This window comes from Uranotaenia lowii, chromosome 3, assembly GCF_029784155.1.
Source record: "Uranotaenia lowii strain MFRU-FL chromosome 3, ASM2978415v1, whole genome shotgun sequence".
NCBI lineage: Eukaryota > Metazoa > Arthropoda > Insecta > Diptera > Culicidae > Uranotaenia > Uranotaenia lowii.
Genome location: NC_073693.1, coordinates 40,104,018 through 40,117,789, shown reverse-complemented (window position 1 = coordinate 40,117,789; position 13,772 = coordinate 40,104,018). Strand labels below are relative to the sequence as shown.

Sequence of the window (13,772 nt, the reverse complement as noted above, 5' to 3'; positions counted from 1 at the left end):
ATAAATGATTGTTCGAAAAATATTCATACACCAACAGTGTTGATGTAGGATAATAAGTTCCATATAAAGTTTGTAGGTAATATCGCTAAGTCAATCCGTCACATTGTGTAAAGTTTTTTACGGCATCAAAGATGTAAAAATTTCGATGTTTCGAATTTTCTATGAGATTCAAAAACTTCATAAAACTCTCTCACGATGTGAGAAACTATGGCATCATCTTTTTTTTTATCATTAAATGATAATTTTAATAAATAATATTAAAATAAAAGTTAAACAAGTGTTGTGGTACCCAAATGTTGTATCTAACAATGCTGTTGCATGATGCTCTGTTTAACTAAACTTATTGGTATCCATTACAATGAATTTTCTACTTTTTGAAATATAATAAATGTATCCATTGGAAAAGGTAAAATATAAAAAGGTGAGTTTTAAGATTTTTCTTTTTAAAGTATTAAAAAAACAGACCCATATGCAAAATCAGGAACAAAAAGTGTAATATTTGGGTATGCGGATACATTTTTCCTCATATGTTAACATTAGAAACACCCATATGTTAACATTAGGAACAATTAGTGCCATATTAGGAACATCGACACACTTTATAAAACATATTTTTCGTAAATTAAGGCTTGAAATGATTATTTCAAACCAAAACAGAGTTCAGAAAAAAAAATTGGAATTTAGTTACCAAAAAATTGTATATCTAAGATTCGGCGCAATAATATCAAATCTAAAAACCTCTGACAAAATATAGCGAAATTAGGCTCATTTACCCTACTACCTGATAATTTGGTATGAACATTTAATTTCATATTTTAGCCTTCTACTCTATATGGATTGATATCCCGTGTAAACGATTTTTGATATCGTTAAAAAAATGAAACGTATCTACTCACCCTTTCCAGCTTCTGAAAGTACTGCCTCAGGAACACGACCGGATTGTCCGGCCTCGCCACGCACAGCTGCACGATACAGTCCTTGAGGATCTGCTGAATCCGGTGGGTCTGGATGTAGGCCTCACACTCCCGCAGACTTTGCTCTTCCTCCAGCAGCGAAGCCATGATCGTGGCCGATATTTCCTGCTGGTTCCGACTACCGCGACGGGAATCTAGAAGCACTAGATTCGTGGGAGGCTGCGGGTTTGGTCGGGCAATTTTGGGGCGATTTTTGGCAAGTCCGCGATTGGAGAGGTCGAGGATAATAAATCTTTGGGACACTTTTTTCCTACTATTTAAATTGTTATGTATGTTACGACAAATTGTTGTTCACTTGTTTATATGTGATTTCACTTTGGCCTTCTTGTTGCGCTCTGTTTTGCTTTTTGGCGTTTAGATTGACATGGTTGTAAATCGAAACCGGAAACAAAACTCCTTTTAAACTGGCTACTACGATGGTATTTTCTAAATTTATCAAACTTCTTTAAATCACTTCCAGTATCGATAGCATTGATTGAGTCATGGAATCCCCGAGATTGATCAAAGTGTGTGCGTTTCTTTCTACTGGATTAAGTGGGTAGATACGACATCCAAGTATAAGCTTTTTTTCTCTTGATTCAGCACCAAATGGATTGAATTATGAATGTGATGTTGAGGTGTTGTCAAGAGTGATGCCCCGATAGTGCAGCCCAAGATTATCGAAACTATGCGTTTGCTTCCGTCGTCAAAGATTGCATGACGTTGTGGTACTTTTCCGATAATTGTGTGGGCATCACACGCCCCTTCCCCCTTCCTTAAAAGGGTTCCACTTGGCGATTGGATTTCGAGATTGCCTTGACGAATTGTGTTTTGCACAGCAATGATTACCTATAATATTCTACGCGATCGGTCATCACCATCGGGAGGAATGCTCGGAACAAAACTGGTTTCCACTTAATAGCTAGAGACGCTAACGCAATCCGCAGAAGGTACGCGACACGGACCCCACTTTTATAAACTCAGTACGTACGAGAGATGGGTGTTTGCAAAATTTTTATACTTTTTATGTGACCCCACAATAGCTAGCCAACAAACGGGATAGACAAAATCACTACACGACGAAATGCTAAAATATGACTGACTCGAAGATCGAAGTGACAGAAAGAGTTTTTGCTTTTTCTTTTTTGCGTTTTCCATGTTGACAGTTACCGAATTCCCGTCCATTTTTTATGGCACGCTAAGCGTCGGAAATTTTATAGCAAGCCATAACACTTCAAGCGAATGGATCAACTTGATGCGGAGAATACAAATATTTAGTAGGGTGATTCAAAAAAATTTTTTATGAAAATAATTTAATGACAATTTTGAGAATTTTGACAATCTTGAAATGAAATGAAAATGAACACATCAAATCAAATGCAGCCTTCAAGAATTGATAAATCCAAACGAAATACAAATTAAAAAATTAAGGAAACCAGACATTTTAATTGATGATAATCTGGAAAAAATTCAAAACGACAAAAAAACGAAAACAACAAAAAAAATGTAAAAATGACAATAGCGAAAACAGCGACAAAAATCAGAAAAATGACAAAATTGAAAAATAGAAAAAAATTACAAAATAACCATACTTGATAGAATTGCCAAAAGTGACAAAATGAACAACATTGACGAAATTGACAAAAAATAACAAAAATAATTGGGATAAAAAATAAAATAATGATAAAAATTACTTAGTTAGCAAAATTGACAAAATTGTCAAAATTTATAAAATTTACAAAATTTACAAAATTAACTACATGGACAAAATTGACAACATTGAAAAAATGGACAAAATTGACAAAATTGGTAAAATTGACAACTTTCAAAATTGTAAAATTGTAAAAATTGTCAAAATGGTCAAATTTGCAAAAATTGTAATAAATGTAATCATTGTAAAATTATAAAAATTGTACAAATTGTAAAAATTGTAAAAATTGTAAAAATTGTAAAAATTGTAAAAATTTTAAAAATTGTAAAAATTGCCAAAATTGTAAAAATTGTAAAAATTGTAAAAATTTTAAAATTTGTAAAAATGGTAAAAATTGTAAAAATTTTAAAAATTGTAAAAATTATAAAAATTGTAAAAATTATAAAAATTGTAAAAATTGAAAAAAATGTAAAAATTGTTAAAATTTTAAAAATTGAAAAAATTGTAAAAATTGTAAAAACTAAAAAATTTGTAAAAATTGTAAAAATTGTGAAAATTGTAAAAATTGTAAAAATTGTAAAAATTGTAAAAATTGTAAAAATTGTAAAAATTGTAAAAATTGTAAAAATTGTAAAAATTGTAAAAATTGTAAAAATTGTAAAAATTGTAAAAATTGTAAAAATTGTAAAAATTGTAAAAATTGTAAAAATTGTAAAAATTGTAAAAATTGTAAAAATTGTAAAAATTGTAAAAATTGTAAAAATTGTAAAAATTGTAAAAATTGTAAAAATTGTAAAAATTGTAAAAATTGTAAAAATTGTAAAAATTGTAAAAATTGTAAAAATTGTAAAAATTGTAAAAATTGTAAAAATTGTAAAAGTTGTAAAAATGGTAAAAATTGTAAAAATGAAAAAATTGTAGAAATTGAAAAATTGTAAAAAATGTCGTAATTGTCAAAATTGTAAAAATTTTAAGAATTGCCAAAACTGACAGAATTGCCAAAATTGCCAAAATTGTCAAAATGGACCAAATTGACAAAATTTTTAAAATGTCAAAACTGTCAAAATGGTCGAAATTTTGGAAATTGTCAAAATGGTCAAATTGTAAAAAGTTTTAAAAATTGTTCAAACTGTCAAAATTGCCAAAATTGAGAAAAATTTCAAAATTGTCAAAATTGTCAAAATTGTCAAAATGGTCGATGTTGTCGAAATTGTCAAAATTGTCAAAATTGTCAAAATTGTCAAAATTGTCGAAATTGTCAAAATTATCAAAATTGTGAAAATTGTCAAAATTGTCAAAATTGTCAAAATTGTCAAAATGATCAAAATTGACAAAATTGTCAAAATGGTCGATATTGTCGAAATTGTCAATATTGTCAAAATGGTCGATATTGTCGAAATTGTCAATATTGTCAAAATGGTCAAAATTGTAAAAATTTTAAAAATTGTCCAAACTGTCAAAATTGTCAAAATTGTTAAAATTGTCAAAATTGTCAAAATTATCAAAATTGTCAAAATTGTCAAAATTGTCAAAATTGTCAAAACTGTCATACTGTCAAAATTGTCGAAATTGTCGAAATTCTCAAAGTTTTCAAATTGACAAAATTGACAAAAATGAAAATATTGTCAAAATTTCCAAAGTTGTCAAAATTGTCAAAATTGTCAAAATTGTCAAAATTGTCAAAATTGTCAAAATTGTCAAAATTGTCAAAATTGTCAAAATTGTCAAAATTGTCAATATTGTCAAAATTGTCAAAATTGTCAAAATTGTCAAAAAAGACAATACTAACAAAATTATCCAAATTGTAAAAATTGTCAAAATATGTACACAAAACGGTCAAAATTGTCAATTTGACAATTTTGACAATTTTGACAATTTTGACAAATTTGACAATTTTGACAATTTTAGCAATTTTAACAATTTTAGCCAATTTGACAATTTTGACAATTTTGACAATTTTGACAATTTTGACAATTTTGACAATTTTGACAATTTTGACAATTTTGACAATTTTGACAATTTTGACAATTTTGACAATTTTGACAATTTTGACAATTTTGAAAATTTTGACAATTTTGACAATTTTGACAATTTTGACAATTTTGACCATTTTGACAATTTTTACAATTTCGACTATTTTGACCATTTTGGAAATTTTGACAATTTTGACCATTTTGACAATTTTGACAATTTTGAATATTTTGACAGGTTGAACAATTTATACAAATTGAACAGTTTTGACAATTCTAATAATTTTGACAATTTTTCCAGTTTTGACAATTTTGACAATTTTTACAATTTTTACAATTTTGACAATTTTGACAATTTTGACAATTTTGACAATTTTTGCCAATATTGACAATTTTGTCCATTTAGTCAATTCTGTCAATGTTGTCAATTTTGTCAATTTTGTCAATTTTGTCAATTTTGTAAATTTTGTCAATTTTGGCAATTTTGACAGTTTTGACATTTTGACAGTTTTGACATTTTGACATTTTGAAATTTTGAAATTTTGACAATTTTGACAATTTCGACAATTTTGATAATTTTGATTAGTTAGACATTTTCGAAAATTTTGAAAATTGTTAACATTTATGAAAATCAAAATCATTTAAACTGACAATTTTTAATTTTGTCAACATTGTTTCAATTGTCAAATTCGTCAAAATCGTCAAAGTTCAAAATTTTCTAATCTTTCAAAATTGATCAAACTGTAAAAACAACAAAAATATTTTTGAAAATGTCAAAAATCTGATATTATATCTAAATTCCGCAATCTGAGTTTGTGTCTGTAAATATTTATGTAGGCTATTCAACGCTAATTTTGGATGTTCTTTCGTTCTTTTCTTGTATATTTATAAATAAACAACGATTTCTGATGTCTTAAAATGTTTACTATGCAATATATGTCACCACAACTAAGTTTCACTTTGGTTTTTGCTAGTTTGTTTTAGATTCTCTCTCTTGATTTTTCAGAAAATTTCCGTTTTCATGAGTGATGAATCGCTATCGATAAATATAGTAGGTATGTTCATGTTCACTTTTACTGTTCAAAGATTGTTGAAAGATTTATATTGCATTTTCTCTCATAAAAAGTTTTCCGTTTTAAGGTTTATGTAACGGTGCAAAATATTGTAGTTTCAACCATAGAACCTCGTTAATTCGACACGAAACCCACAAGAGGTTCCATATTGAATAAACGATGTTCAAATTTAATGATAGTTTGTGTTGGTTTTTTTCGTCTGTTTGGTGCAGTTTGTTGTTTGGGGTTTTTTAAAAGTCACTGACTAGCTCCGTTTATGGTTCTAAGACTAAGAAATACTATGAGAGTATATTCACGACTTCCACTTTAACCTACAGATGAGTTCCATTTCACGGATCCTATATGGAGTTTCATTCAAAGATCACTTATTAGCTTAAATACATTTTTCAATAAACATAAACGTACTGTTTTACGGGTAACAAAATCTCTAACACATTGTCGACTCTAAGGTTTAAGGTATGAGATCACACATGATGCGCTTTTGCTGTTTTTCGTGGTTTCTTTAAGCGACTTTATTGCGACAGCGCTCAGTTGCGTATCGACTCGATCGAGTTGTACAGCTTGGGTAGTTCGGATTCGAGTCGCAGCAACTGGACGAACGTTTTTAGCCGGATTCCGGAACGTCCTAGACCGGCAGCTTCGCCTGGATCGGCTTTGACAAAGGTTGAGTAGAACGAGACCAGTTCCTGGGAACGATCGTCGTCCAGGTCGGCGATCAAGAGGGAATTTTCCTGATAGTTCAGATCGGGCTGGCAGATTGTGTCCGTGGGATCCTTGAGGTTTTCCTTGCAAAATTGGATCACATTCGATTGGCTGGTGTTTTCGATTTTGATGTCGGTGGAATTGAACACGATCAGCTTGACCGTTTCCTTGAGGTATCGCATGCGGGCTTTGATACCTGGGCGCAAGGTTTGGTTGACACTTCGGCGGGTTTTCGGTGATGGACTTTCTTCGCTGAGATCATCCGGCAGGACCCAGGTTTGTTTTTTGACTATCAGGTGGGAGAATAGATCACTCGAGGTGCCTCGCTTCACTCGGGAGCTCCTATTGTCCGGCTCGTCCTGACTCCATTCCCAAAATTTGATGACGAACCCATAGATCGTCGATCGATTGTCGACTCCGAAGTTACTGAAAGTAAGTCGAACCGGTTGCATGCCGTAAAGCTGACGACCGGAAACGTTCCACAAAAGTTTTCCGGTGTTTTCCTCGGTCAGTAAAACTGAAGTTGAACAATTTTCCGGACATTTTCCTCGATTTTCGATGACCAACTGTTTTCCTCCTACCCGGGTTATAGATATTTGCTTCTCGGTGTTCTTCCGTTGCCCGAAAAATTTATGCTGGGGTAGATCAACCGGTTTCTTGATCTTCCTCATATCCAACGCCTTCCGTTTTATCAGCTTATACAGTTCAGACAAAGGTTTGGAACGCTGCTGTTCGGACTTTTCCCGTACACAGTTAAACATCACATTGAGATCAGCGTCGATCATCAACTTGTGAACGTAAATGCATTCCTTTACAATGTAAGAGTCTCCAATCAGTTCTCCTTTACGTCCAGAAATCATGACGAATTTGTTATGCTTGGTCTCCCCAAAACTGGTTATGTAAAACAGGTCCTTAACTCCGTCACCATCAACATCCGGTATGACCAGAGGGAAATCCAACAAATCGTTCTGTTTCAAAACATTTTTCCGATCGTAGATCGGCGAGTGCCAAATCCATTCTCCAGAAAGCGGATTAATACACTCAAGTTGTCCATACTCATCCATCACCAGACAATCCGGAGCTCCATTCAGATCCGCATCGATCAAAGTGCAGTCGATACTCTTCGGTTCATTTATCATCTCATCGTACCAAGCCACCTTTCCGGAGCTTCCAACCAAAGATATGATCCCATTTCTCCGCTTAAATGACTCCTGGAATTCCGGAAACAATTTATCCCCTCGATACATAAACACCAAATTCTTGCTCTTGCCTCGGACTCCTTCCACGACATTTATCACCCCTTTCAGCTCAATCTTCTCATAGTTCCGGATCCAGTTCTGCGTCTTCGTCCGCTCAGCTCTCGCCGGACAAGCCAAGTCATCCGAGCAAGGAATCACCCACAGGAATACCACCAACGACATAAAACAAACCACCAGCGAAGCCACAAAGCAGCACTTCCTGGGAAAAGACATCCGTCGTTCCCCGACAGAGCCGGCCTCATGCAAAATGGCCACATTGTCCGCGTGAAAAACCCCATTCGCATCCTCCACATCGCTCGGGCTAGCCAGGCCATTATACAAGCTGTTACTGAACGCATTCCCCTTCTCCCCACCACTTCCATTGATCGCCATCTGGTGTTGGTGATTCCTCGAAGCCACCGACATCTGGTGTCCGTTTCCAGCACCTGGTCCACCTGTCGCTGACACCAAAACGCCGCCACCGGCTCCGTTGCTGGTCGTTGAAGTGAACATCATTCGACTTTTCATCATGGTCGCCGTCGTCGTCGTCGTCATGGGATCTCCACCACCTGCGCCATTCATCATGGTCACTCGTGCGCGGTACGGGCCTCCTCCCGGGAGTCTTCTGGAAATGGGAAATTACTATTAATTTTGATGTTTTTTTTTGCCGAAGCTCGGGAATTGCTGTAAGTGAACAAAGCTTATTGTAATCGAAATTCGGTAAAAAAGGAAGTAATCCGTGTCGCGCCATGTAAATGTAAATCGGTTTTTAAATAACCGGAATTCGAAAGTTTCTAAATCGACAAATTTCAATGAAGGAGTCGAATTTCGGTAAAAAAAAGTTTCGAAAAAACTTTTAAGTACTATCTGTATCGCTTTCAACATAAATGTCTTCCAATGTATTTTCAAAAAAAAGCATGCAATGTTCGACAGAAATTTTGAATGGAGATATTATTTTTAAATAATTTTTTAAAAATAAAAACATCAAGACCAAAAATTATAAATTTTAAAATAAACTTCAAACGAATATGTAATTTTTTGTTATTTCTGTAATTTTAATAAAGTTTCTGTTTTTAAAATAAAAAGATAGATGGTCCTCTGGACTTCGAAGTCAAGAGTAAACAGTCCAATATAACTTTGTTTTGGAGTGAATTAATGACAAAAATAATAACAAAATTGACAAAAATAGTAAGGATCCTAAACTAAACAAATAAAAAAAGTGCAAAATACAACTAAAACATGACAAAATAAACCTAAAAATTTGATTCCAAATTCTTTCAAAAAATTTACGATAGTAACGTTATAACAATACCAATGATTTATTTTCAGTAATAAGAAAGAAAAAAAGATCAATTTTGGCAACCCGAAGTATTCGGGCGTGTTGCCAAAAGAGAAAAAGGGCTGAACATCTTTTTAACTCAATAAAACTTTTTGAACTCCCCCTTTAAAAAAAAATGTCCTAATTTTAAATTTGAAATAATTGATAAAGGATATACATGGAAAATTCAGAAGTTATTTGCATTTTTTGTAATTTTTGAAAATTTGTAATATTTTAATTATTGCAATTTTTGTTATTTCTGTAATTTTGGTAATTTTTGTACTTTTTGTAATTTTCGAAATTTTTGATATTCTGGTAATTTTGGTAACTTTGGTTATTTTTGTCATTTTTGTCATTTTTGTCATATTTGTCATTTTTGTCATTTTTGTCATTTTTGTCATTTTTGTCATTTTTGTCATTTCTGTCATTTTTGTCATTTTTGTCATTTTGGTCATTTTTGTCATTTCTGTCATTTTTGTCATTTCTGTCATTTTTGTCATTTTTGTCATTTTTGTCATTTTTGTCATTTTTGTCATTTTTGTAATTTTTGTAATTTTTGTCATTTTTGTCATTTTTGTCATTTTTGTCATTTTTGTCATTTTTGTAATTTTTGTCATTTTTGTAATTTTTGTAATTTTTGTAATTTTTGTAATTTTTGTAATTTTTGTAATTTTAGTAATTTTTTTAATTTTTGTAATTTTTGTCATTTTTGTCATTTTTGTCATTTTTGTTATTTTTGTCATTTTTGTCATTTTTGTCATTTTTGTCATTTTTGTCATTTTTGTCATTTTTGTCATTTTTGTCATTTTTGTCATTTTTGTCATTTTTGTCATTTTTGTCATTTTTGTCATTTTTATATTTTTTGTCATTTTTGTCATTTTTGTCAATGTTATCATTTTTGTCATTTTTATCATTTTTGCCGTTTTTGTTATTTTTTCTATATTTTGACAACTTTGACAATTTTGACAATTTTGACAAAAAAAAATTTTGACAATTATGACAATTTTGACAATTTTGACAATTTTGACAAATTTGATAATTTTGCCAGTTTTGACAATTTTGCCAATTTTGATTATTTTGACAATTTTGATAATTTTGACAATTTTGACAATTTTGACAATTTTGACAAATTTGACCATTTTGACAATTTTGACAATTTTGACAATTTTGACAATTTTGACAATTTTGACAATTTTGACAATTTTGACAATTTTGACAATTTTGACAATTTTGACAATTTTGACAATTTTGACAATTTTGACAATTTTGACAATTTTGAAAATTTTGACAATTTTGACAATTTTGACAATTTTGACAATTTTGACAATTTTGACAATTTTGACAATTTTGACAATTTTGACAATTTTGATAACTTTGACAATTTTAACAATTTTTACAATTTTGACAATTTTGACAATTTTTACAATTTTAAAAATTTTGACAATTTTGACAATTTTGATTATTTTGACAATTTTGATAATTTTGACAGTTTTGACAATTTTGACAATTTTGACAATTTTGACAATTTTGGCAATTTTGACAATTTCAAAAATTTTGACAATTTTGACAATTTTGACAATTTTGACAATTTTGACAATTTTGACAATTATGGCAATTTTGACAATTTCAACAATTTTGACAATTTTGACAATTTTGAAAATTTTGACAATTTTGACAGTTTTGACAGTTTTGACAAATTTGACAATTTTGCGAATTTTAATAATTTTGATAATTTCGACAATTTTAACAATTTTGACAATTTTGACAATTTTGACAATTTGAACAATTTTGACAATTTTGACAATTTCAACAATTTTGATAATTTTGACAATTTTGACAATTTTGACAATTTTGACAATTTTGACAATTTTGACAATTTTGACAATTTTGACAATTTTGACAATTTTGACAATTTTGACAATTTTGACAATTTTGACAATTTTGACAATTTTGACAATTTTGACAATTTTGTCAATATTGACAATTTTGACAATTTTGACAATTTCGACAATTTTTACAGTTTTGAAAATTTGGACAATGTTATTAAAATTTAATTATCATACCCCTACAACACTTCTATTTTTCGTTATTCAAAGTCGAGGAAAAAAACCAAAAAAACGTGCTTCTGAAATTACTGTTAATCAGCTTTGGAATGCTAAAAAATACCATAAAAACTACACGTTGTACATAAGGATTTTTTTTAAGATCATTATCACAAAAAATGTAAAAAAGTGGTGTAAAACCCGTACTTTTCAACCAATGAACCGTCAAAATTGTAAAATTCACAACAGTTCTGAAAGCTCAGTTTCAAAAAAATTGATATACATTTACGGTATTTCAACTTCGTGGGTTCATTCATTTACCGCGTTTTCTAACCATTTTATCTTCTTTACACTTCAACATGAATAAGGGGTACCTACATATTTTTTCTAAGATAAATGAAACAAAAAAAAATCTGATAAAACAAAACAAAAATTGTACCTCGGTCGCTGCAGTAGATCCTCTTCGCTCTCGGAATCGGTAATCGTCGTTTGCGGAATAGGGGAGTAGATTCCACCGGATGAGTCACTATTAGGCATAATATGCTGCAAAGGATGATAGCAAAAAAAACCGTAAAGTAGAATCTTTTTAGCTATAAGCACAGGCGAAAATAGGCCATCATTATGCTTTGCTTGCAGTGTGCAAACAATAACAGCTCATCAAATATGCATGATGCCCGGAATAGATCGATCAATAAATTTGTTTCGGATTCTGTATGTTTTCGGTGAGATGTGATAGTCCATTATTCTTTTGAGAAGATTTTGAAGTTATCAAGAGCTATTGATCCGAAACTTTCAAATTCTGATGAAAAACATGTTTAGGTATTCCTTCACTCTTTGCTAAAGAATAACTCAGATATTTCTCAAATACCAACCTTTCGCAACGAGAGTAAAAGATGAAAATGATTCCTTCAACTTTAATTAGGCAATCCACACCAAACTATCACATTATTTTCCTAAATAAAACATTTTCTCAAGGAAAATTTGCACTAAACAAGCCCATCAATGTGCCCTCGTTTCCGATTGGAAAATGAAAATTGTGGGCTATCCAGAAAAATTAGCGATTTATAGCACGTCAGATTGGCACCAAAGATTTTTCCAAGTTTTTCCTTCAAATACCACCCAACCCTCGGAGAAGGGGAAAGGAAAAACTCTATACCCCACCAAGGGGAAATGCATGCATCAGAATCTTATAGGAACCCAACGGTATAAAACGTAAACGAAAGAGGGGAAAATGTAAACAGCCAGCGTGTGAACGTGCTCCAGTTTGTTTTCATTGAGCACGACGTTTCCAATTGGAATCATGGGAACTTACAATGCTATAAAATAATGTTTCATTAGCGTGGCTAGAAATATTGTATTTTTTTTTCTTTTAAGAGAAACTTGATTGATAATACCTTATTGCAATTAACACAAGGAAACAGCATTCTAGGTTCCAATGTTTGAATTACTGATTTTGGAGGATTTTGGCGTCCTGAATTCAAACCATTCGTCAGATTTTAGGTGAAATTGCATAGCATTATTACAAATGCTTTTAATAATTCCCTTATTTGGAATTATTAAAAATTATGTTAACTGCATTATAATTTTATCGATTTTGAACAATATCAACAGCTTTCCAAGCAATTTCCAAAATACTAACTAAAATACTTATCTTTGGAAATGATTGACTAAACAACTACTCAAAAATCGACCAATAAAAAAAATTTTAATTTCTAGTAAAAAACCGTTCATTTGTAAAGAATGGAGTGCTGCACACCAATCTTTTCCACCGATTTGATCTAATTCAACCGAATCAAAATTAAACAAGAAGTTAAAACTTACAACTTCAATTCAGATTTTCTTCATATCTGCGCAAGGTTACCACAACGAAATTTTAATGATTTACTACTAACTATAAGTGAGAAAAAGCAAATATTTGAGGTAATTTTTTGATGAAATTGCTATAAATTAAAATTGATTTGTTTATTATTGTTCTGATGAGGGATTCAGAAAGTGATTCAATTCTACAATCACTTCTCATTGTAAATTGTCGTCGAAGAATCAATTCTGAAATGAAATAATGCTATATGATTCAGAACTCAGGAGCTTTGAAACTTAATTTCATTAATTTACTCTTGAATTTCAAGTTCTTATTTAAGATTTTTAATTTCTTCATTTTTTTTTTAATATGAAACGAATTATATGATATTTGAACCCTTTTTTCGAATTTACATAAAAAATGTATGAATATAGTGAATTTTGATTATTTTTTAAACAATTTAGAGGTAATAGCAAAGGGGAACAGCATGTTTAGTGCCTGAACTTAAATAATTTAGTATTTTGTTTATCACCTTCTAGTTTAGGAGATATGGATAATCTTTGATAACGGATAAACTAAAAAATCCAAATGAAAACTGAAAGCTGATTTCAAATCAATTTACTATTCCTCATTCAATCAAGGATTCAGAAGCACACATTTCGGAAATCCTAATCATCATTCCAATATACTCCAATTATATTGTACTGAAGAAAATCGATTCATTAAGAAATGAAATACAGCGGAGCAAAGCCAGAGTAGGATTTTTTAAGCAGGATTTTTTTTTGTATCGGAAGATCCGAGATAACGGTCAAATCATTCATTGGACCCCAACATAATTAGGCTGGAACAAATATCAATTTCTTCTTTTGTCACCCTCTCCCTCCCCTTCAAAATTTCCAAAAACCTGGAAGGGGAAATGAATAAAGTTTGAAGTATCTAATGTAAATCTAAAAAAAAAATTCAAGAATCCGAAAGATCACAAGACGAAAAAACCAAATTTTGGAAGATGGAAGTTATTTCGTATTTT

At 30.9% G+C, this 13,772-nt stretch overlaps 2 protein-coding genes across 2 annotated transcripts in view; both read right to left on the bottom strand.

Annotated features, from left to right (window-relative positions):
* The window catches only part of LOC129757556 (cAMP-dependent protein kinase type I regulatory subunit), a 196,907-nt gene extending 194,857 nt beyond the window's left edge, over positions 1-2,050 (bottom strand). The window contains exon 1 of the mRNA XM_055754826.1: positions 897-2,050. Coding sequence (XP_055610801.1) covers positions 897-1,061 — 165 coding nt within the window. The 5' untranslated portion in view covers positions 1,062-2,050. The remainder of the gene's footprint in view (positions 1-896) is intronic.
* A 3,444-nt stretch (positions 2,051-5,494) lies between these two features.
* Positions 5,495-12,012, bottom strand: LOC129751876 (uncharacterized). The gene is made up of 3 exons (XM_055747630.1): positions 11,820-12,012; positions 11,387-11,490; positions 5,495-8,212 (listed from the first exon to the last, which is right to left on the bottom strand). Exons 2-3 carry the CDS (start codon positions 11,482-11,484, stop codon positions 6,175-6,177), a joined length of 2,136 nt encoding a protein of 711 aa, XP_055603605.1. The 5' UTR covers positions 11,485-11,490; positions 11,820-12,012; the 3' UTR covers positions 5,495-6,174.
* Positions 12,013-13,772: the final 1,760 nt, after the last annotated feature.